General features: G+C 36.6%; 1 protein-coding gene across 1 annotated transcript in view; it reads left to right on the plus strand.

The window, feature by feature from the left end:
• Positions 1-25,993, plus strand: part of PDE11A (phosphodiesterase 11A) — a 464,241-nt gene that overhangs the window by 178,173 nt on the left and 260,075 nt on the right. Inside the window, exons 3-4 of the mRNA XM_027866086.1 lie at positions 7,418-7,507; positions 11,805-11,945. Coding sequence (XP_027721887.1) covers positions 7,418-7,507; positions 11,805-11,945 — 231 coding nt within the window. The remainder of the gene's footprint in view (positions 1-7,417; positions 7,508-11,804; positions 11,946-25,993) is intronic.

The following is a 25,993-nucleotide window of genomic DNA, read 5'->3' on the forward strand; positions in this document are numbered from 1 at the left end:
CCAATCAATCAACAACAATTTATTAAGCGCCTGTTAGTTGTCAGTCACTCTGCTAGATGTTGGGAATACAAAGACCAAAAAATGAAATACTCTTTACTCTCTAGGAGCTTTACCTTTGCTTGTTGAAATCTCCCTTTCCTTTTCCTCCCAGCTCAAGTGCCACCTCCTCTATGAAGCTTTTTTGGGTTCCTTTCCATCTTTGCCCCCAGCTGAAAATAATTTCTTCCTTCTCGGATTTGTTCTAGAACACTTTGACTGACTCTCTTGTCCATATCACATTCTGTCTTGTAATAGATTTTTTTCCAATACATGTTGTACTTTCTCCTCTCTTTCTGTAAATTGGTAAATTCTTTCTGGCAGGAACTGTATAATTTTCATCTCAGTATCCCCACTTCTGGTAACAGCACCTCATATGTAGTGGGCCACTAAGTGTTTGTCAAATTGAATTGAATAAAATTAAGAGCAGTGATGGTGTCCTTGTCCACATTGTTATGTTCTACACAGGTAGCTCAGTGCTGGTGTGATATCCGTTGAATATATAGTGAATTGAACATTCTAAAGTTTGGTGAAGAGGATGTTAAACTGCTATTAACTTTTGTTGGAGACTATTTAAGAAGCACTAATTTTGGCAGAGAAGGCTCTTTTATCTTTTAAATGTTGCACAGTTATTTTAAATTAGTATACCTTTGTTCTCCATGCCCATGGAGAAATAAAAGCAACTAGGTTTACATCATGGAGTGGTAGATTTATTGTTCATAAAGAAGAACCTGTAGAACTTGTTTGTTAGACATTACAATAAATAAAGGAAAATGTGAAATCTTTTTTCTTAGAGTTGTTTTGAAATAAATAGCTACTCATTTGTTGTTGAGTGGATCTACAGAAGACAGTAGGATGGATTAAGGGAACTAATAAAGTAAATGTAATTGTTACATCTAAAGCATTACCTTAACATTTCCTCAGAAATTAATCATTCATTAAATGACCTCATTCCATGATACTTGTAAGACGTCTTTTAATCTGGAAATGTCATAGTATTCGAAATAGGCAGTATGGTATAGTAGAAAAAATGACTACACTTAGAGTTAGAATAGCTGGGTTCCAGTTTGGCTTCTGTCACTAACTAACCAAGTGAATGTGGACAATGTGGACCCACTCTCTGGGTCTCTGAAGCAGTTTATTGGAACTGTTTTAGAATCTTAGATATTTCTACAGAAGAAGAACAGCCCAAATTCTAAAAAAAAATAATGGGCCTTTTTAAATCATAGGATCATTTTAACTGACAGATGGAAAGTACTTAACTTGAGACCCCTCTTGGTGAGAGAGGGAATTTAGGAGGCTACATCTGGATCATAATGTACAATCAGCTTTCTAGTGGGGCAGGACACATCTGAGGCGGCCATCAGAGAAACATGTTCTTGGGTTAGATGCTTTTGAAGCCATGGCAGGAGGAGAAAGGGGTTTTGGGATTATGATGGAAGTGGCTTTTTACTCTAATTATGCCAGTATTTTAGTTACTCATTATATCAGAGGATAATGTGTTTAAGGCTAGGCAGAACCACAATGGAGTTAAACTTTTTCCCTGGAAGACACCATGTTTTATATCAACTCTTCTTAATCTTATTATACTAGTGACATGTTTCAAGTAAGGAAGAGTTTTCCATATGGACATCAAACTCCCTAGCACTGTCATTCTGCTTGGATCTATTTTATGTATTTGCAGTGCATAACTAAGCCATGAGTGTAGAACTGAGTCAGAAGCTTTGCTATAGTCAGTAAAGTCAGCATAAATGCTATGACACTTTAGAGAGACTCAGTCAGTAATCACTGAAATGGTAATGAAGTTGCTTTTGGGTTTGGGGGGCACACCCCTTTTTATTCCTTAGATAATATACTAGATCAGGGGTGGGGAACCTGTGGCCTCAAGGCCGCAGGTTCACCACTTCTGTTAACTGGATGTTTTGTTTTTATAGATTTGTTGAGTCATACAAGATGTGAATGCTTTGCGTAAAGAACACAACTTGACTTGTATCTGAAAGTGTCACTAGTGTTCTCATCATCTAGTAATAAAGATGTTCTGCCTTCTGTTAAGAAAGATGAAATCAGGCTGGTGAAGTGCTTTCCTAGTAATTAATTACTCACCATGAAGCACTTGAACTGATAAATATTGATTTTATTCAGACCAATCGCTTTCTGGTTTTATAGTGAAGCTAGAGTTTCAGTCATCTTTCTTGTTGTGCTTTGCTTTTGTTCATCATATTAACAATACAGTGTTTCTGACCCAAATTGCATTTCTATTGTGTTTAATTCTTGAAGCCAGATGATGATGGTGGTCATCAATATTGATGAGCATCATTATCATCATCATCATCATTGATGTATTATTCTTCTCATCTTTTTTGACGAGGTTCAAATCAAGATGGTCCTGGAACAAGTTGCTGTGTTACTATGATTCCTTTCTACTCCATGTTCAACAGACTACTACATAAGTAGTTAAAATTACTGGATTTCATACTTGAATAAATCATTGGATAAAGATTCCTCAAAATGAAAGAGCTAATCTTTTTCTCAGTGTAGCACTATAGCTTTATGTCAGTTCAGTAAGCTTACCCTCTGGAGCATTCTCAGTAAAACTCTAGAAGCAGACAGGACAGCAGGGTTAATAAGGCAGCTAGATGACAATGAGTAGAGGGCTGGCCCTGTAGTCAGGAAGAACTGGGGTTGAATCCAGTCTCAGACACTTATTAGCTGTGTGACTCTGGGCAAGTCACTCTCTGCCTCTCTCTGCCTCAGTTTCCTCAATTGTAAAATGGGGATCAACGTAGTACCTATCTCATAGGAGTATTGAGAGGATCAAGTGAATACCTGTGAAGAATGGTGCCTGGTACATAATAGGAGCTTAACAAATATTTGTTCTCTCCCTCTCTCCCAAAGCAAATTACCCCTTCCTGGCCACTGCTCTATATCTGTTGTCTACTCAAATTATGTCATAGACTCTTTATGTGCAGGTACTGTCTTCTTTTTAAATTTTGAATCCCAGTTTTTAGTACTTCACATGCGGTAAGCAGTTCATAAACGTGTTTTCATTCATTTATTCATTCATTAAGTTGCACCTTGGGACTTTTTGGTATATCCTTTTTGCTTTTCAACCAATGAATTATTTTCTTATTTTTAGAGTTTTTTGGATGATACAAGTTGTGAGTGTTTTGCATAAAGTATATAAACATGTAATTGTTGCACGTTTGAAGGTAACACTAATTTCTCATCTTTTTAGAACAGACGTGATATCTTCTGTTAAGAAAGGTGGGGTTAGGCGTATTTTTGAGAGGGAGCTAATAAAGTGTCTTAATAGTAATTAGTGATCCAGTGTAAACTATTTGAGACAATCATTTTATCTCTTATGCAGATCTGCTACTGTGCAGCTTTGTCACCTTCCCTGACATAACTGTTCCTTCATGCATTATAATAATGCTGTATAATCTTTCTCTTTCTTTATTCAACTTGTGTTTTTTTTGTACTTGACTTCTTATAACCATATAGATGCCAAGAGCTTTTCCTCATCCTTCTTTATTGCCACTGATTTCTTTACTACTTGTCTCTATAACAAACTTTTGATTTATAATTAATTGTTTTGTTCTTTGTGCTGTTTTGAGTCCTAGAATAATTTTTAACATTTTGACTTTTACTTTCAGTTATTGATTAAGGGAATCTAGAATTTCTAGGATACCTCTGTTTTCCTGATCCTTTTTATACATTTCTTTTTTCTTGCTTTTAATTGGGTGATAGTGTTTTCATGTTTTCTGTTGCACATACCAATTATTTATGTAATGTTCCAATGACTCTCTAAAGGTCTTCCATAGTTCTCTCAAGCTGTTTCTGCCATGATGGTATTTGACACCTAGAGGGTGTCCTGGAGGGTATTCTTAGATAGGTTCATCTTTCATCTTACCTTGGTCATTGCTACTGCATATACTGGCTATGTGCACATCCCAAAACATTTTTCTACTATGGAATAATATGTTTATTTAAGATAGAGTATGTACTAGCTTTTAAAAGTTACTCTAAAATTGTATGTTTATTCTGCTTGTTGTATTCAAGTTGTCAAACTTTCTAGCATTCTAGTCTAGTATGCCCATCTCCTTTACAAAAATCATTAGATGCATTATTGGTGGAGTTGTGAACTGATCCAACCATTTTGGAGAGCTATTTGGAACTATGCCCAAAAGGCTATAAAAATGTGCATACCCTTTGATCCAGCAATAGCACTTCTAAGTCTATATTCCAAAGAGATTATACAAATGGGAAAAGGACCCACATATACAAAAATTGAGGGGATACCTATCAATTGGGCAATCACTGAACAAGTTGTGGTATATGAATGTAATGGAATACTATTGTGTTGTAAGAAATGATGAGCAAGTGGACTTCAGAAAAACCTGGAAAGACTTATATGGACTGATGCTGAAAGAAGTGAGCAGAACCAGAAGAACATTGTACATAGTAATAGCCATGTTGTGCTATGATTAACTTTATTGGACTTAGCCCTTCTCATCAATGCAAAGATCTAAGACATCTCCAAAAGTCTCATGATGGAAAATACTATCCACATCCAGAGAAAGAACTGTGGAGTTTGAATGCAGATTGAAGCATACTGTTTGCTCTTTTTTTTTCTTCTGTTTTGTTTTGTTTCCTCTTTCTTGCAGTTCCTCCTATTGGTTCTAATTCTTCTTTACAACATGACTAATGTGAAAATATGTTTAATAGGAATGTATATGTAGAGCCTGTATCAGATTTCACACTGTCTTGGGGAGGGAGGATGTGAAGGAAGGGGGAGAAAATTTAAAACTCAAAAGCTTATGGAAGTGATTGTTGAAAACTAAAAATAAATAAATTAATTTAAAAAATCATAAGAGATTTGCCTGCTGTTTTTCTTTCCTTTTTCATTACTGGGTCTAATTCCTAGAGTTTTTATTAAGTAAATACTTTCAATGGCCTGAAGATCTTCAACTTTTCCCTCTTTAGGTTTTAGTAGTTTCTCAGTTTTATTTAATTTTAAATCTAATCTAAGCTTAGATGTTTGGGTGTTTGTTTTAATGATTGCTGTGTTCTGCTCAGCAGCACACTGCTGTGTGACTTTAAGCTGAGGTATCATTGACAAAAAAACAATATTAAGCCGTTGTCTGTTGTGATGTTTCTGATTTTGTTCTGAGATTGTACTGGCAAGGAAGGAAGGAAGAGAGGGAAGGAAAGGGGGAAAGAAGGAAGAGAAAGGAGGAAGGAAGAAAGGAGGAAAGGTAAGATAGAAGGGAGGAAGGGAAGAAGGAAGGAAGGAAAAATAAAAAAAGGTATTTATGATATGCTTGTTTTGAGCAATGCACTGGGGATACAAACAGAAAAATGCCTTCCCTCAAGGAGCTCACATTTTAATGGGAAGACAATATAAGAGGGAATAAGTGGTAGGATAGATGATAAGGTCTAGTGGTCTGAATGACAGGTAATTCAGATTGGCTTGAATGTAGAGGAGATATAACAGTGATATGCAAAAGCTTCTTTTTTTAAAATAATAAAATAATATAATAATAAAGATTTTAAGCACATAATAATAATATATCACATTAATACAGCACTTCAAGGTTTATAAAGCATTTTACACAAATTATCTCATTGTATCTTCACAATAACTCTGTGAAGTAGGTAGTGCTATTATACCCATTTCACATATTAGGAAAGTGATACTGAGAGAAGCTAAGTGACTTGCCCAGGATCTCACAACTAGTAGATAACTGAGTCAGGATTCAAATGTAGGTCTTCTTAACTACAAATCCAGTGTGGGGTCATTTTAATTGACAAAACCATATCCATTTCTGATGCTGAACCATCTGACAGTGCCAAGAAATTGGGTGAATTTTCTTTTTTTTGGATTTCAATAACATGGCAGCTAATAAGGGAGGGCCAGAATAGAAGAAGCAATTGCTAAGCTCAGGCTACACTGGAGTTACTCCCCTGGACAGTGGTGGACATTGGGCTGCAGGCCAGTAGCCTGGGCCCTAGGGGGCACTGCTTATTTTCAGGGCTTTGGGATACAGAGTCCTGGTTTGCCTCCATTGGTATCTAAGAGAAGATGGTACTCAGAAACTTTGCATTAAGCACCCTATGATAGAGTTTTATCTTGTTTTTCAATGCTATCTAGTTCTATTTTCTTCTATTTCTAATAGGTACTTGAATGAATGAATCAATCAATTAATAAGCATTTATTGTTTACTATGTACTAGGTAATATATTAGGCATCAAGAATGCAAAGACAGAAATGATATAGTCCTTTCCCTCAAAGAGCATACACAAGCTCATATAAATATACACAAAAGGGGCACAGTGGATAGAGCACTGGTCCTAGTTTCAGGAGGACCTGAGTTCAAATCTGGCCTCAGACACATAACACTTACTAGCTGTGTGATCCTGGGCAAGTCACAACCCTATTGCCTAGCCAAGAAAATAAATAAATACATATACACAAAATCTATGCAAAATAAGTTAAAGGTAATTTTGTTAGGGAGGCATGAGCAGCTAACAAGAGACCAGAATGAGATTATAGCTTAGTATAGAAACTAAATAATAACTCTTCCCACTTCTCTTGAAGAAAATTCCCTAACTTAACTGAGAAGTCTACAAAATCCTCCTTTTCTCCCACCCCCTCAACATTTTGGGGGGAGAGGTATCTAAAACCATGGTATACTAACCTATGAGGGCCCATAATCTCTTTTGGTCTCTTTATCTTTCCTTGCTTCTAGATAGATTGTGAGAGAATAACAAGTTGATGGGATGGGGTAGGTGGAGTAGCATTAGCAGTTAATGCTGTCCTTGGGGCAAAAGAATATAATATTGCATATTATCAATCATATGCTCTAAGAAGGAATTATTGATTATTCATAGGCTATTAAGACTTTTTTATGAATTTCCCACATTTTCCATGGGACAGATAAATGCATTTATCTCCTTGAGTGCTTATTTAGGAATCTGTGGAGACCTTTTACCTATATATGTGGACATCTAGGCACAAGAGTTATTTAGATATTTCCTAGAATAAACTATAAGCCAAAAAGAAACTAGTATTTTTAGGGTACCCCCTCAGGATTGGACCAGATCTGTATAAGCCCAGCATCAGGGGTGCTAGATATATGAGTTACAGTTGTAAATGCCTTCAACTCAGAATTAAAAACAGACAACTTTTTGCAAAATTCTCAAGAAAAGTATTTTATCCAAAAATATTTTTTTTCCATTAAGACATTATGGCCTATAACTATACCTATTAGACATGTTATAAAAAAGAAGCTATGTGAACAAAAATAGGTATGTTAATAATAATAATAAACCTCTAACTAATGATAAATAATAATAAACCTCTAACTTCTTTCTGTGTCAGGTTATGCAGATGTATCTCCCATTTTGCGGGATTGCCATAGCTAATGCTCAACTATTTGCTGCCTCAAGGAAGGAATATGACAGAAGCAGGGTAAGTAAAAAAACAGATCTATTGACAAGCCTCATATCTCTCTTTCCTTCAAGTTTTTATGAGTAATTTCATTTTTTAAAAATAGCAGATGATCTTTGGATGGGCCAAGAATATTTTATTTCAAAATAATTTATGTATAATCCTTCAAGTATGTGGTTGATGATACCCTTTAGGTTTAAGTAGAGATGGATACAAATAAATGGCTTTGATGTTGCTTCCTGATGGTGCCAATTTCATGGTTTCATTTCATAAGGAAAATTAATTTGAAATCCATGTTGTAAAACAGAAGTTATGTTCTTTCAGGCTTTGGATTTATAATGGTTATAAAACCTGAAAATTTCATAGTTCCTTCAAAGAACTCCGGGCTCTTGACCAATATGATCTAACTAGACCTCAAAGAATTTTCTCTTTATTGGACTTTTTTTTCTTTGCTGGGGCAATACTGTTAAATTTCACAAAATATATGACATATGCGTGGTGTAAACATCCCTACATTTTAAAGATTTACAAGTGGATACATTGGGGCAAAAAAGTTAAGCAATTTGGTTTTAGACCATTCTGGAAGTCATTAGTTGTGCCATCAAAGAGAGATTGGATGAACTTTGGAACTAATTAATTTAGAGTCAGAATGTTGGATTCCAAGCCCTGCTCTGTCTTTCATTATGTGAACCTGGACAAATCACTTCTCTGGGCCTCAATTTATTCATTTGTTAAAAACAAAAGAAAGAGAGTTGGACAGGATGTTTTCTAAAGTCCCTTCTAGCTCTAAATCTAGGATGCTATGAATTGTTTTAACCAAAATGATTAATCAGGTCTGTTAAACAGTTTATCATTTTTGTCTAAGAACCAGTTGGTAGATATTTTCATTGAATTAATTATCTATTTAACAGAATTGAAAGGACTGATTGATTATTTTATCATGTGTGGAGACATATTTTTATAGGAACACAGGCTTCCATGTCTTCCTTCCATTCTGTGGTTACTCCAAGTCGTTAATTTGAATTTTGTTTATCACTTCTTAGTTGTTACAATTTGTACTTTGAAATAATGAAATGGCCGTAATGGGATTTGCCATGGCAAAATCTAAGCCAGATCCAATTTTTCTCTAGAACAGGCTTCTTACAAGTCTCAAAGGCTATTTCTTTACAGGTACAACAATGTGGGAAGCTGAATGGTTGTTGAATAAAACACATAAATGCAAGAAGACAATCTGGATTATTAAAGAGAAAAAATGATTTTCTAAAATAACAGAAATTTTAAAAATCTGGGTTATCTGACTATTTATTTCAGTTATCCATTTTACTTTGTTTCCATAGACATAACCACAGGGACAAGAGTTTTTGCTATTGCTTTAGCACTTTGAGAATCTGTGGTGACTTCTTCCATGGTCTTAAATGATAATAACAACAAACAAAACTCACCTTTTATGGAGCTCTTTACAGTTTACAAATCAGTACTTCACAACAACCCTGTAACATAGATAGAACAAATATTACTGTTTCCATTTGATAAATAAGGAAACCAAGGCTCAGAGGTCAAGTGATTTGCCTAAAGTCACTCACCTAGTATATATATTAGTATATTTTAGGTTCTTTGATTCCAAGTACAAGTATTTTTTCACTACACTATTTTTTCATGAATTGCTGTGTTAAAAAATGATGTTGGCAAACCTTCTGGGCATGAATCTCTATGAAGGTAGCCAGGCAAGTTCTTGGGTGGCAGACCTACAGGCTATCACAGGGACTTTATTTAAAATACTTATAGCTGGGGAAAACTTGTGAGAGCTAAAGCTCTACCAGCATAGTCTTTGAGAACCTAGGGCATCAGAGTAGGGCTTTCAATGAGAATCCTTCTGTTATATTTGAATATGCCATCCATCATTGAATATTTCATATGTATGTGTATATATATATGTATATGTATATGTATACACACACATAACATCAATGGACTTTATTTCAGTGAGATTCAAATTTGAAAACTACACAGATGGGCTACATTTAACATGTCTTACAGTTCATGGATAAGTGATGAACTTCAGTTTGGAATGTTAGAATGTTAAATGCCTTGGAACAGAGCTGTTTCCTCAGTTTGGCAGTGCAGAATTCCATGTAACTATCAACTTATTCTTATAATGGCTCTGTGTGGGAAATGTTACCCAGGGTTTTTGGTTCTTGTTTAATTATTCTTTCAACTGGATTGGAATCTTGAATGCATTGGCCCATCTCATTAAAACTCTTTCCAATCTAAATAGGCTTAGAGAAGTTTCCAGATGTCTAACATTCCAAAACAACTCATACATTCTTTCAAAACAGCTCATTCATTTTTAATTGGAAATATACTTTTGTTGCCTGACCAAAGGTGGAGTTAATAATTTTTGAATGTTAATGGAAAAAATGCTGTGATATACAACAGCATATATTTGTTTAGAGTTCATTTGACTTGGAAAACTCATTAAACACTTTTGTTAGAAGTCAAGATCAGGGCTGAACATCATATCAAAACATAAAGAAACAAACCTTCTTTTGCCAAACCCTTAAATATTATCACTGATGGCACGTATTTGTTATTTTAATCTGATTTTTAAAAATATAATATCCATGAATGAATATTTGGGATAAAATTCTATGTTCAGATCTCTGAACAATATTAATTCATATTGAAATCTGTCATTAAAAGCTCCATCTGGGTTATTATTTTAATGTAAAGGAATCAAGAAAATTCTACTGGATAAAAGCTTACAGCATAATCTTTAGTTTTAAGTTTTGAAATATGAGCTTCCTTTGTAACAAATATACAGTGCATTTTACTGTTTTCACCAGTCTCTTTCTCTTCTTATGGATCCTTTTCCTAAATCAAACACCATCATTGACTGGACATTCTGGTGAACAGAGTGATATGGAACAGTACATGTTCTTTTTCTTGAGTAGAATATAATTTATATTTAATTCAACATGCATATGTATATATTATATATATACACACATATACAAATATGAATATGTATATGTGTATACACACACAGTTCCTAATATGTGAAAGGTACTTTTTTTAGGTGCTAAGGTTATACAACTATGAAAAATAATTAAGTCTCCTGCAGTCAAGTATCTTATAATCTGGTAAGGGGGAATAAATTATGTTACCAGATTACCACAATATAGGGAAGAATGTGAAAAGTATATAGGGGAAGCCAAACCATTAACTATGATAAGCATAAAGTTTGATATCCTACCTTTCTATAAGCTGTCTCCCCATACCTGGAATGCACACTTCCTTATTTTTGTCTCTTAGAATGCTTAGCTTCCTTCCTTCAAGGCTCAACTCAGGTTCTGTCTCTTTTGAGATGGCTTCTCCCATACTGCATATTAATCCTAATCCCCACATGTCCCTAACACCATCTCTTGTTAAATGTTCTTTCTTTTATCAAATTATTGTGCATTTTGTATAAAATTCCTGAAAATGGGGACTGTTTTTTATTTTGTTGTTATATTCTCACTGTCTAGCATGGCACTTTGCATATTAAAGGCAACTGATTATTGCATGTTGAATGTCCTTTTCAGTTCATGGTGCTAGATATATGTTAATGAAAATGAGGCCCTTGGTTTTTTTTTTTTTTTTTAGGCAATTGGGGGTTAAGTGACTTGCCCGGGGTCACACAGCTAGTAAGTGTCAAGTGTTTGGTCTGAGGCCAGATTTGAACTCAGGTACTCCTGACTTCAGGGCCAGTGCTCTATCCACTGTGCCACCTAGCTGCCCCAGAGGCTCTTGATTTTGAACAAGAGGACAATACTTATTACCAACGGGAAAGAAATGACCTATTTCTTTTAATATTTTATTAAAATAATAAAAGAAATATTAATATTTCTTAATAATTCCATAGGTTTTATGACCTGTTAAATCAGTATGATTAGATAGGAATTATGAGTCTATTATTGATAAGATGGTGACTTTGTTTTTAGTTGATTTGTGCAGTATTATTATGGGAGAAAGAATTCCTAGGCTGAAGATCACATGATTCCTGCTGCATAGAATGCTACTGTCACCAATTTTTGCCTTGTCCTACCAAAGGGTAATTTACCTAACAAAATAATAGAAATACATAACAAACTAGGAAAGACTTTAGGGGTTGGGAGAAGCCATGTATACTTTTAGCAAAGGAGCTCCATGTTCTAAAGCCTTCTACTTCAGAAATTATGATCCTATATGAAATATTATTTTAAAGACTTGGAATTTCCTTCCAGCGTAGTATTTTGTTAGTCCTACATCCACCAAACTAAATTTCTTTCATCTTCTACAGGCACTGCTCGAGGTGGTTAATGACCTCTTTGAAGAACAAACTGACCTGGAGAAAATTGTTAAGAAAATCATGCACCGGGCCCAGACGCTGTTAAAATGTGAGCGTTGTTCAGTCTTGCTCCTAGAGGACATTGAATCACCAGTAAGTGCCTTCAAGATTCCATATAGATTTGAGCAGGTATAGTAATAGGATAAAACTTTGGCTATTTTGAGTTGTGCTCATGTACCTGTGCCTTGAATCACTCTCTTTATAATGATACTGTATTTGAGAAAATACAGAGTCTTACCACTGGACAGTCCATAATGCACAAACTAGTTAGGGAACTTTGCTCACCAAGTGAATCTTTTCCCCTTGTAAACCTTTAACTTAGTCAAAATTATGTTGTCTCCTTGTGGGTTTAAAATGTTTACCCCTTGAGGTATCTATTTGGGGAACTGGTATTTTCCTTAAACTCTGGGATTATGGTCCAAGAAGATGACTAGATAGAGAAACTTTGATAAGGGTGAAGAGAGGGGGAGAGGGAAAAGAAAAGGATATCTGAATTATCATTAAATGAGTTCAACTTTCCTTGAAGGGATGAATGGGAGTGCCAGGTACTACCTTCAATACTGCATATTAATGAAGAAACTCTGTCTCAGTTATGTCTGATTGGGGTGGCTCTTTGCAAGGGCTTCTAACCCCACTGCTACCCATAAGAGCAAAAGCTCACCATTTTTCTGTTCCTCATATTTATCTCACAGTCCTGTGGGCCTGTCTAAATAATCCTAATCACTTCTCTTTATGCTGTTTTGGCTCACTTATGCATTACTTCCCTTTCTTTGCTTAGCCAAGTAAAGCAAATGTATGCATTTTAATTTCCTAAGGCGATGCTGTCTACTGGTGTCTCCTTTCATGGATGCTGTCATTGTTGCTTGCTTAAAAAAATTTAAGACTGGATCTTCCCTTCTTGGCCAGGCATGCCTACTCAAGGCCAGATATCATCTGCAAGTGATCCCAGATATCCTGTAACTGATCAGCAAGGAAGCTTTGACCTGTGCCAATTCAGACCTGGGCTGCTCTACCCCTCATTAGGCAATATGGTAACACCTCTGCTCTTGGGAGCTCACCATGTTGATGCCAATGTGTAGACCCCAATGAGCACAGCCCAATGTAGCTCAGATATCCAAAGCTCAAGCTATCTGTAACCTTCATCCTTCATGATAAGTGGTATTAAAGGAGTGTGCTACCATGTCCACCCCTCTATGGTTGCTTGCTTTTTGTCTTGCCCAAGACTCAATGGTTATTTTCTGTGTGGACAAATGTGACAGCTACATAATGATGCCTACACCTGTAGGGAGGGAGGGGGAGAAATCTACAGATTTAATCTCTTGATCATGTGGCTTCCTTAGCTACCCTGTCATTTCACTAGTGACTGAGGAGTCTATGGGCAGTTAGGCAAAACACACAAGTGAAGCAGGCAAAAGGTCTTTTTCCCTTGGTTCATCAGGAGATAATGTCTCTATCAAGGAGAGAATCAAACCCATTGCTTTGAGACATCTGTGCCTACCTCACTTGGGTATTATGAAGATCACTTTCAAATTTTATCAAGGGCCTTTGACTCCTGGATAAAAAGAGCTCTATAAATGCAAAACAATAATAAAATTAATGATTATCATCAATCTAACAACAGAGAAGTTAAATTGTCTAAGCTGTTGGTATCCTTGCTTAATATCCTTGCTGAGAACTCTCTTCAAAGAGCTAGCTAGAATAGTTTAGCAATTAAGAACCCCTCCAATGTCCCATAGAGATCTATATTTGACTGCACTTTGTTTAGAAAAGATAATTGCTTTTGGACTTCAGAATTATTTTCCTCAGAGTGCAGCAACACTATAGGAAAGTTTTGAGATTTCAATGAAGCTTAAGAACTGAAGTTCACAAGGATTTTTTAAAAAACAATATATTAGACATATATGTTCAAGGCTGCCTCCCCCTATAAGAAACTTGTGCTTCTGTCTAATCTATAATAAATAGCCCTGGATAACAATGACTCATAGAATTTTATTGAGAGCCTAACATTTAAAAAGTGAAGTTTTTGCTAAAAAAATACAGATACAAAATGTTCAGTGGTCTTGACTTTGCAGCACAAAAAGGAAAACAACCAATTTTTAAAAAGCTAGCTGTGGATCTACTTACAAATAAAATTGTATCGATTACATCAAGCCCCAGAATATCACAGAATTCCTGAATGAATTTCACAATCATCAAAAGAGTTTGGCTTACCCGTCTGCATCGGAAAGACCAAATGGGGAAAGACTCCTCAAACTACAATATACAGTTGAATAGACAACCTACAGATTTCATCCATCAATATAAGTATCTTGAATGGACATTACAGAGACAAGAAATTGAGTCCATAATTGAATAGGGGGAAGAGAGCAGAGTGGATTGCTTTTGGGAAATTTCAGAGTTCTTTTAATGATCTCAAGTTTCTCCCTGAAACAAAGGCCCATAATTTTAAATACCAGCGTTATTCTTAGAATTCAGTATGGTTAGGAGCCATAGAACACTGTAGTTCCCTAGGAACTGAGGATCACCTAAAAGATGTTGTAGAGGCATTTGTTTGTTCACTTGTTTCAGTCATGTCTGACTCTTCATGACCCCATTTGGGGTTTTCTTGGCAATGATACTGGAGTGGTTTGCCATTTCCTTCTCCACGTCATTTTACAGATGAGGAAACTGAGGCAAACAGGTTTAAGTTAGTAAGTATCTGAGGTCAGATTTGAACTCATGTCTTTCTGACTCCAGGCCTGGCACTCTATCCACTGCACCACCTAACTGCCTTGATGGAAAGTCAAATACTGGTTTTGAGCATGTTAGAACACATTACAAATAAAGAATTACAGAGGAATAGTAGTGTAAAGAATGACATTATGGAAATGAATGAACTGGTCAGAAGGGGAGAATGAGAGATTACAGATGGACAATCCACGCATTGCCCTGATATTCTTGATATGTCAGAAAGACTTGAAGAAGTTTGCCAGCATGTTGAGTGGACCACCAATGATGAACTTATTTGGAGACATGGGCAAATTACCAAGAGATCACAAATCCATTTGTGTATTTGAGTTGTGGAAACTTCAATTCATTGAGATGTTAATTTAGGACTCCCTGTTAAGGGCAAAATCTTCCCTCTTAAGATACAGACATTTAAGTGAAAATTGGTCACTCAGTCAATAATCAGTTTATTGCCTCTGTCATCCCTATTCTTTTATTTATCTTCAATCTCTTATTGTCTACTAGGAAAAGCAAAATTGCCTCTTGAGATGAATAGACATTTAGGTGTACATTAACTAGTCAGTGAATAGGCAGCATATTTCTTTTGTCATCCCTACTCTCTTAGTTATTTTCAATCTCTTCCTGCCTACTTGTTTCTTCCCTATAAACATTCCCATGTCTCCCTCATCCTCAAAAACCCTCACTTGATCCTTCAATCACCACTAGCTATCATCTCATATCTCTCCTCTTTTTTGTGGCTAAATGCCCTAAGAATTCATTTATAATCAGTGCCTTCATTTCCTTTCCTCTTTCTCTCTCCTTAACTCTCTGCAGTCTGGTTTCTGACCACCTTATTCAACTGAAACTACTTACTTCAAAGTTACCAATGATCTTTAAATTACCAAGTCCAATGGCCTTTTCTCAGTCCTCATCTTTCTTGACTCCTCTGCAGTCTTTGACACTGTCATCCTTTTCTCCTGGAAACTCTCTGTCCTCTAAGTTTTCATGCCATTGCTTGTTCTCCTCCAACCTGTCTGACCTCTTCTTCTCAGTCTTCTTTGCTGTATCTTCCTTTAAGTCAGGCTTATTAGCCATGAGGATCCGCAAGGTTCTGTCCTGGCCCTCTTTTCTTCTCCCTCCATACTCTTTCACTTGGTGATCTCATCAGATCCCATATATTGAATTATTATCTTAATGCTGATGACTCACATAACTATTTATTCAGCCTTAACCTCTCCCCTGACCTCTAGTCTTGTATCTCCAACTACCTATTAGACATTTCAAATTGGATGTCTCAAGCTCCTCAATTTTAAACTCAACATGTCCAAAACTGAAAACAGCATCTCTCCTTCCCCTGCCCAGATCTTCCCTCCAGTGAACTTCCCAGTTACTATTGAGGACACTGCCATTCCCCCAGTCACCTAGGCTCACAACCTCAGTGTAATCCTAACCTTCACTCTTTCTTGTCTCTCCACATCCAATCTTCCCAAGTCTTGTCATTCTACCTTCATAAAAACTCTTATACACACTCCACTCTTCATCTCTGACACTGCCACCACTCAAATTTAGACCATCATCATCTCATGCCTCTAGTATTATAATAGCCTTCTGGTTGATCTCCCTGCCTCAAGTCTCTCCCTATTCCAATCTGTTCTTCACTCAGCTGTCAAAGTGGCCTTCCTAAAGTGAAGGTCTGACTATATCACACAACTCCCTTCTCCCCCATTCAGTAAACTTCAGTGGCTCTCTATCACCTCCAGAATCAAATAAAGAATCCTCTGGCATTCAAAGTACAGCATAACCTGGCCCCTGCTACCTTTACAATCCTCTTATCCTTTACTCTCCAGCTTCCCCTTCATAATCTGTGGTCCAGTGATACTGCTCTCCTGTCTGTCTCTTGCACAAGACACTCCCTGTCCCGACCATGCATTTTCCCTGGGTGTCCCCGTTCCTGGAATTTTCTCCCTTTCCATTTTCATCTCCTGACTTTCTCTGGCTTCCTTCAAAATGCAGCTAATATCATACCTTTTATCTTTATCTTTTGCAATCCCCCTTAATTCTAGTGCCCTTCTCTCTGTTGATTATTTACAATTTATCTTGTGTATATGTTGTTTGTACATAATTGTTTTCATGATGTCTCTTCACTAGACTGTGAGTTTCTTGAGAGCAGAAGTTGTTTTCTCCATTTCTTCATATCCCCAGCAGTTAGCACAGTGCTTGGTACATAGTAGGCACTTAATAAATGCTTATTGACTGACTAATTTATCCAGCATCACACAACCAGTAGGTGTCAGTGACGAGCTAACCCAGACACCAGTTTTCTGCCTAGCAGCTATAAATATAAATGGGAAACACTGATCATCTTCTTCATTCTCTTGTCCAAAGCAAGAATTATCCCCTTATGCTTCTCTCAAGTGTTTTACCCAACTTAGTTTAAGTGAATCAGGGAATGAAATTTCCACTAGACAGGAGATTGTTCCAAAACAAATAGATGCCAATATTAGAAAATATTTCTTCACCTTAGTTTGATATTCCTTGTGCTCAATGTCTTTCTTTTCCACATCTTCTACGGTCCTATGGACCTAAGTAACTCCCATCACTTCTCTTTAGTTTCTTACAGTTCATTTACATATTATTATTATTAATCTTTTTTTTTTCTTAGGAAAGGCAAATGGAGGCTTTCTAATCTCCCCTTTAAGGCACTGTTTCTGGCCCTGGTATTTACTGATAATCATCTTTTCATGAGCTGCGATGACTGTCACCAGCTTTGTGCTTCCCCTGGAATTCTGTGAAGAATTTGGTATTTTGTACAGTAGTGTGGGGGGCAACCCTAGAACATTTTTGGATCAGTTGCAGAGCTTAGCTCACTAGCTCCCCCTTCTGATTTTCCACAGCCTCCACCTCTTCTCAGACTTGGGCTTCCTCTCACCCAGGTCCTGCTGGGAAAGAAAGCAACTTTCCAATTTCTCTCCAGCCATAATGTCTCTGAAATAAAAACTCAGACTTCCTTTAGGTTTCCTACAGATTTTTTCTCTCTCCCAGGAACTACAGGGAGACACTGAGAAGTTTTAAGATAACAAACAAAATAGGAAAATAATCACAAAGTGAAATAAAAATCTAACCTTAGACTTTCATACCAGTGCAGAGGGAATAGATCTAGAGGGTTCTCAGCTCCTCACTATTGACTGACCCCCTTTTGAAACTAGTTCTTCTCCCTAGAGTCAGCTGGACTCAATTGAATGGTAGTTTCAGATCCCAGGCTTCCAGATGGAAATAGATACAGTTAGGGAAAGCTGCTATGTTTCTCATTCCTTCCAGAACCTATTTCTCAATCTTGCCTCCAAGTGAAGAGCCCCTGGCTTACCAAAGAAACATTGGTATCATTATCTGGCACCTCAGACATTTCTTCCATTGACATCAAGCCTTTCTGTAAGGACTTAGTGGAATATCTTTTGCCTTTCTTTGTATCCCCAGCTTACACATAGCTGGGCTTAATAAATGCTTATTGAGTGACTGACCCAAGTCCTTATAGCTAGAGAAGAGTGACAAATTGTAAGGCAGGATTTTGACACCACAATTAAGTTGGTAATTGAAAGAAACATAGAGCCCAGTATGGAGTTATAGGAAGGAAAAAAGAATAAGTATAATTACAGTCTAAAAATAATTAGAAGTCTACAAGAAATGATAAATATAAACAATACATAGGAGATATGGGAAGATTTTTAAGAACTCATGCAAGGTGAAGTAGAACCAGAAAAACAACATGCCCATTGGCTACAACAATAAAAACTGAAATTGAATGCTTTGTAATAAATAGAGTGATTGATCTTGGCACTGAAGAAGAAAAATGAAAATGAACTTCCCTTTTTTTGCAGAGGTGGGGAACCATGAAAAATGGATGTGGAACAGTGCACACTTATACTATTGAACTCGACCGACATGTTCCATAGTTTTCTTCAACTGCTTCCCCCTTTCCTTTTTGTTCATTGCTAAAAGAATGATGGTGGTGTGGGGCAGAAAGGAGAGGTATGTTGAGAAATGAAAGTGGTGTAAAAACAAGAGCTAGCAAGAAACTTAAAAAGAATTAGAAGTAAGAATACATCTTAGGGGTTCTTTGTTTTTAAAAAGTGCTAAAAAGCATTTCATAAGTTATTTAACTTTAACTGCCAATCTTATTTTATAGAGAGAACATTCCTATTTTTATTTTTAGAAGAGTGTCTAAATGGTAGAACCTGCCCTAGAAGGAGGCAGATGGGGGTGGGGGGAGGGAAGGAGAAGGCAACACAGGATACAATTATCAGTGACTGGGACATGCAGTCCATAATCTGGCTCTGAATAGTGTCTGTACCTACTGAGTGAACCAGGTGGAGAGGTCATAAATCTCAGGAAAATCACTCTTTCCCAAGTATGACTGTAATTCTTTACCACCACCTGTTGTCACAGTACTTAAATTGCAAGAAATTATTCTGTTAATTGAAATTAACCCCCAAGTACTGTAATCTTCCAAATAAATATCATGAATAAGCTGCTTAGCTTCATTCTGTTGATCTGTTTTGTTTTTCCTACCCCCTTAAGCCACCACTGCCCACCCACCTACCCAATACAACAATTGAATGGGTAGGAATTGTCTAAGTGGAAGAGTCATTTTCCAGATTTTATTGGAAAGACCAAACAGTCTAATTCTTGTACGTTTTTTTCTCTACCCAAAGCTCTTCCTAAATACTGTGGAATACTCATGCACAAATTAGGACAGATTCAGATCTATTCAATTCAATAAGCAATTATTAAGTGCCTATTAAAACCCAAAATGGGGTCCTGAAGAGTCGGCCGGACAGGATTGAAATGACTAACTGACCACCACAACAACGATGGTAGAAGATCAGTACTAAGTGCTGTGGACACAAGGGCACTGAATAAAACAGATCCTGCCCTCAAGGAGTTTATATGCTACTGGGTAGCATCCAGCATGTAATCATATAAGTAAAAGTATAGACAAAAGAATACAAAGTAATTTTAAGTGGTGGATAGCACTAACAACTCAGAGAGATCACAAAAGGGGGCATTAAGAAAGGAAGGAAAAAAGAAAGGCCTTGATCAGAAGGTTAAGTGGTGCTTTGAAGGAAATTAGGGATTTTAAATGGCAAAGAGAAAGCACAATTGGGGTGTGGGAGTGGGGTCAGATAGGGCAGCATTCTGTGGAAAAGCAGGAGGCCAAAAATAGGCATGTCTTTGATGGGGTATCAGAAGAGTAGTCTTGTGGAAAACTTGCATTCAGAGAATACCTGAAAAATTAGTTATTTTGTAGAACATTCCTGTTTTCTCTCTGGTGTTGGGAACATGAAGTTGAACACAGATGGGGGTGAAGGGAGTTGTTTTTAAATCGAAAGAATTACAAGCAGTCAGACTGGCCACAGTTTGATAAACATCCAAATTTTAAAAAAAATACTTCCTCCTATGGATCCTTTCCAAAGAACAAGAAGATGGGGGTATTTTGTTTTCTTTGCTTTGGCTAGTATGTTAATTTCCCCACATTGAAATATGCTAATGCGAACTGGAATCCAGAGATGCTTGAAGCCACTTGTACTGTTTTCTTGACCTATAAATTATATCATTTAAAAAATAAGTAGCATTCAGAAGAAAACATTTGAAATCACAGTTATTTAGTACATTCAAAATGGAACTCAGAGTCCACAATGCTCCAATCAGATTTGGGGGTAAATGGATAAACTGTAAAGCTTGTGAACCCAAGATACTAATAGCAATGATGAGAACCAAGCACATCAGGAGAATTAGACTTTCTTCTATTCATTCTTCTCTCTGTGCTTGCTATGATCTTTCATTTGGTAAGAACTTTCTCTTATCACTACAAAATCAGGCTAAATCATCCTTAAATGAATGGTACCAGGCTTTGGTCCTGTTCAACACATTTCATATTGTATTTTTAAACTTGGTTTAGACAATATTGTATTGAATAGAATATTGTAAATGTTCTCATTGGAAATCATCTTCCCCATTATGTTTTCATCAGATTCTTCACACAAAAATCACCTGTCATTAACCCTAGGCAAATGTAGTCTGATCCTCCCTTAGATGGCATGATTGGAAGAGCACACAAAGGCCTGTTTACCTCCAAATATGTTATCACTCACTTGAAGTCTCTCATACACTTGCCAGTCTACTTAATGCCTGAAATTTCCACCATTTGTGTCACTGTGTCTCCAGGAGACCCTGTTATTTAAATGTCAGTGTGTTGCCTAGGAAAGGTAACACATTAACCTATTAGCACCCAAGAATATCCTACATGCTATTGGCTCCAACTGCTGCCTCCAATCCCACACTATAGTTCCTTTCCTGAGTCCCTGGCTCCTGATTAGTGAGAGTTCACCATAACTAAGTGGCCCCAAGAGCCATCTTCTTGGCATACTCCTGTGCCTCATCTTCTGATATTGACTAGGAAATCCAACTCTTGCTCTGGGGCCCAAGCTCATTACTGATAAGAGTTCATCATATCTATAATGATCATGATACAATCAAGCCCATCTTCCTCCCCACAGCCATTCCCTGTCCAGTTTTTGTTCTGGGAATGGTAATGAAATCAATACTACCGACCTAGAAATGTATCTGTCAATTGCCCTATGACTCCACTCATCATCCCTGTGACTTCCCAGACCAAAACATCCCTCTCTGGCCATGACTGTCATGTGTTGTCATCTCTTATTTGAATGTAGGCTCTTTGAGGGCAAAGATTGTCTTGGGTTTTGTTTTATTTTTTGTATTTGTATCCCTATCATTTAACACACTCTAGTACATTGTATGTACTTAGTAAATGCTCATGTACTCATTCAGCTCACTAGTTGTCATTTAGCACAGAGCAGGGTTGGGAAGTGGATGGGTTGAGATAAAAATAGGGCAGATAAGTACCGTTAGGTTTGTAGATATGGATCATGGGGTCCTGGGGCACACTCAGATGAAGCTCTGAAATGAGGTGGTCCTGGTCAGTCATAGAGTAGAATGAAACATTTTGTGACTGAACTTAATGGATAATTTGAGAGCATGTTGTTTACTTTGAAACTCTTTCTTAGGCCAGTTAGGCTATAGAACTGTCATTTGATTCACAAAAAAAGAAAAAAACAACCAACTCTCTGAACCCAACATTAGGAAGCTAAGGCTCAGATGACATTTTCCGTTATGGGGTTCACAGGCAAAAATGTCCTTTATAGTTTTGTTTGTGCAGACAATTGAGAGAGCAGAAAAACTTGTGTTGTCTTTTCTGGCCTCTGTCTCATTAAATAAATACTCTTTCCTGTATATGTACATACACATATGTGTACACACACACAAACACACATTAATTATGTACTGCATTTATTTTCCCCTTGTCATTCTTTTATGTTCTTCAGGCATCTTAATACGATCTCTCCTTTTAGATTTTAAGTTCTTTAAGGGTGGAGACTATATTTACTATTTCTTCATAGCCACCACCACCCCACCTTTAGTCCCTCAGTGCAGCAACTTAGGGACTGATCTAAATCTTAGCCTGTGACTGTGTGTTCTAAGAACAGAGAAACATGAGACCTGCCCACTGACCTCTGACAGTGTCCCCAGAGTGTGTTGGTGGAGGAGGCAGTTGTTGCCCTCTATGATGTAGATCTTTTATTAGTCATAAAAGTTCATCTTTCAAGAAGACAAGGGTCTTGGTGTTCTATAATTTTGTGAAGAGATATGTGCTCTCCCTCTTGGTGCCCTACATGATTTTATACACTTTGAGCCCTAAGGTCCCTCCCAGCTCTCAAATTCAGTGAACATTTAATTTTTCACAGACTATGTATCTCAGACAGAAAAAAGAAACCTAAACTTTTCTCATGTTTTCTCAAAGACGAGCTTTTCCAAAACTTTGAAAATGGGATAGATGGTATTGGAAGGAAGCAATGGTGTTTGTAAATGTGTGTTAGGGTAAAGTGGAATTTTGGAGGGGATAAAAAATATATATATATGTACATAATATATAAAACATACAGCTGTATTATATATGGGATATGTATATGCATATAAATATATAATATACATACATATACTGCATGTGTGCTGTATGGCTGCAACATATACATATACACATAATATGTAATAAACATACAAATATATGTGTATAGATATGTACACATATAAAGACATATAATATATGATATGCACTAAGGTATATGCACATAATATATGATATACATGCATATATCATGTGATATACACACATATACATGACATACATACATATATTATGTGTGATATATATGCACATGCATAATATATCATGCATATACATATATTACATTGTGATGTGTACACACATATACATAATGTATTGCATATGTGCATATATTATATATCTGTGATTTTTACAAACATATACATAATATACATTTATATATTCTATCTGTATCTTATACACACATATATAATTATAGCAGAATTTCATTATTGCAAGATTAGTTACTCTTCATAGTTCTGTTCCTAGAGGTAACTTGATCTGAACTGCCCTAAATATTCCAGATATGGACTTATCTGGTTTTGTAATGGGGTAAGCTTCTATAGTGGGGCAATGGTGTATGTTGTACCAGATATAAAGCTGGTATTGGAGTCAGGAAGACCTAAATTCAAGCACTACTTCTGTGTGATGAAGGTACAGTAACAACCTCTCAGTACTCCAGGCAGCTCTCCAAGGTACAGAGAAGTAGCTTACCTGCATGGGTTGCAGGAATTTCTACACCCAGTTTCTCATGCCAATTAAATCACAGGTTTGGACCAAAATAATGATGATGATGATGACAATGATGATGATGATGATGATGTTATACTGTTATTTCTTATGTCTAGAATCCTGACAATTATCTTATAAGGTAATACAAACGATTAGGAAAAGATTTATTTATTTTTCTTTTTTTTTTTTCCAGCAATTGGGGTTAAATGACTTGCCCATGGCCACACAGCTAGTAAGTGTCAAGTGTTCCGTCTGAGGTTGGATTTGAACTCAGGTCCTCCTGACTTCAAGGGCTGGTGCTCTATCCACTATATCACCTACCTGCACCAAAGATTTATTATTCTTGTAAGTTATATAATTCATAGGACCATAGATTTAGAGATGGAAGGGACATTAGAATCCATCTAGTCCAACCTCTTCATTTTACAGAAGAGGAACTGAAGCCAAGAGGAGTTAATTGATTTACCCAAGGTAACAGCCCAATGCAGAAACAGCATCTGAACCCAGGTCCTTGGATTCCAGATCTGGGATTTTTTCTGTTGTACTACAATTGCCTCACCAAAGGCAGGATGAACTTTTCGTTAAGGCCCTGTGCTTCTTTCTATCTTCAAGTGCTTATTAGAAAGGAATAATTTCTTTCAAATAGATGGTGTGGTTGATGGTCCAATTTTTTTTAAATGAGAAAATGTACTATAGTAGATATTTCCAGTTGGAAGGCTACTTTCTATCTTTGTAGACAGAGTAAGCATTTGGGGGCAGAGAGAGCTGGTGAGACTATTTTAAAATGGCTCAATGTAATGTTCAATGTGCAGTATTCTCTTTGATGAAAACACTTGAATGGGTCTTCAGGCAATTTCTTCACTGTGAAAATGGTGTAGATGTGATTTGTTGTTGTTGTTGTTGTTAATGTTTGTTTTTTTGGTGAGGCAATTGGGGTTAAGTGACTTGCCCAAAGTCACACAGTTAGTGAGTGTTGTATATCTGAGGCTGGATTTGAACTTAGGTCCTCCTGACTCCAGGGACAATGCTCTATCCACTATGCCACCTAGCTGCCCTGGTGTAGATATTTTGGAAAAAAGCTGGTTTATTTTTTGTTTTTTGTTTTTTGTTTTTTTTGAGAGGAACACAGTATCTTTACAAAATTCAAAAGCAAAAGTTTTCCTAATCCCCACAAAAAAGTATCTGGAGCTTCTTTATCAATAGAAAATGCTATTGTCAATCCATTTCCTGCAGAGCTAGATTATGAGTGTTCATAACATTATGGCATTTTGGAGGCATTCTTAAAGGAATTATGATAATAACTAAGCACATATATGCATGTATAAGGCCTAACACAAATCAGGTTACCTAAAGAACTTAGAATGTTCTCTTTTCTTTTATATTATTTTCTAGCAGTGCCTCATTCATCTAAATATTGTCAGGGAATATTGTTCCACTTACGTGAATTTTCCAGATAAATGAACTTAATGGACATTTCGTTCAGGAATCCTTATTCAGATTACTTACTTCTTAGTCTCTTTATATGGAATTATACCAAGCATAATTTAGCCATTTCCAGTGTCTAAGTATCATTATGGACATCAGTCATGACTCTGGCTTTGTAATGCTATGATACTCTCAGAAGCTACTGAGATATATTAAGGGTTATTTTCCCCCAGACTAGATGGTCTCGGACTGTAGTACTTTTTGAGGTTTGAAAAAATAATTTATCAGCTTCCTAACCCTGGGCAAGTAATTTAACTTCTATTTGTCTCCATTTCTTTGTCTATAAAATAGGGATAATAGTATCTACCTCCCAGGTTTGTTGTGAGGATCAAACAAGATAATAATTGTAAAGTGCTTAGCATAGTACCTGGCACATGGTAGGTGCTATATACGTGCTAGCTCTTATCATCATCATCATCATCATAATTGTTGTTGTTGTTATTTCTCACTCTTAGCTGTCACTTTGTGCTGCTGTCAGTATCACTGAACTAAGAATTTTTCTTCTCTTGCCAGTCTTCTAAGTTCTTTTGATGTGCTGTGGGATGGGAAAACCATGTAACCAGGGTTGTTGGAACTGTCTCTCCAGTGAGAGTAAAACTGAATGAGGGTCTGAGGTCCTCAACATATATGAGCCCCAATGCACAAACCTCATTACACTTATTTGGATTGTACAGGTCCCTCCTGAGGGACAGGAGCACGATGCAGTGGAAAGAATATTGAATTTGAAGTCAGAGGAGCTGGGTTCAAACCTTAGCTCCACTACTTAACACCTATATGACTTTGATCAAGTTACTTAATCACTCTGGGCTTCAGATGAGAGGGCTGGACTAACTATGTGACCTCTAAATTCTAATGCAACTATAAATCTATATTATGATCTTTCCTGGTTCTTATCTCTTCTAAATAGTTGAAGTTGGCAGATAAGTGACCTCTAGGTGCATGAGATAGTGCTAGACTTGGTTTCCAAGTACATCTTAATAAGAGAAGAGCTAACTATGTTTTACTTTATGGGAACAGTAGAAAAATATGTGGATGGTACCTGGAGCAAGGAGACAGAATTTGTAAATGTGTGCTGGGCAAAATAGATATCTATGGGAATTTTTAAAAAAAGCTACAGTGGACTCCTTATAAAAGTGTTAAGTATAAGGCATGCCCATCTTTTGTTGTGACTGTCAAGCCATTCAATCACATGTAACTC

This window comes from Vombatus ursinus, unplaced genomic scaffold, assembly GCF_900497805.2.
Source record: "Vombatus ursinus unplaced genomic scaffold, bare-nosed wombat genome assembly UNPS02014779.1, whole genome shotgun sequence".
In the NCBI taxonomy this organism is placed as follows: Eukaryota; Metazoa; Chordata; class Mammalia; order Diprotodontia; family Vombatidae; genus Vombatus; species Vombatus ursinus.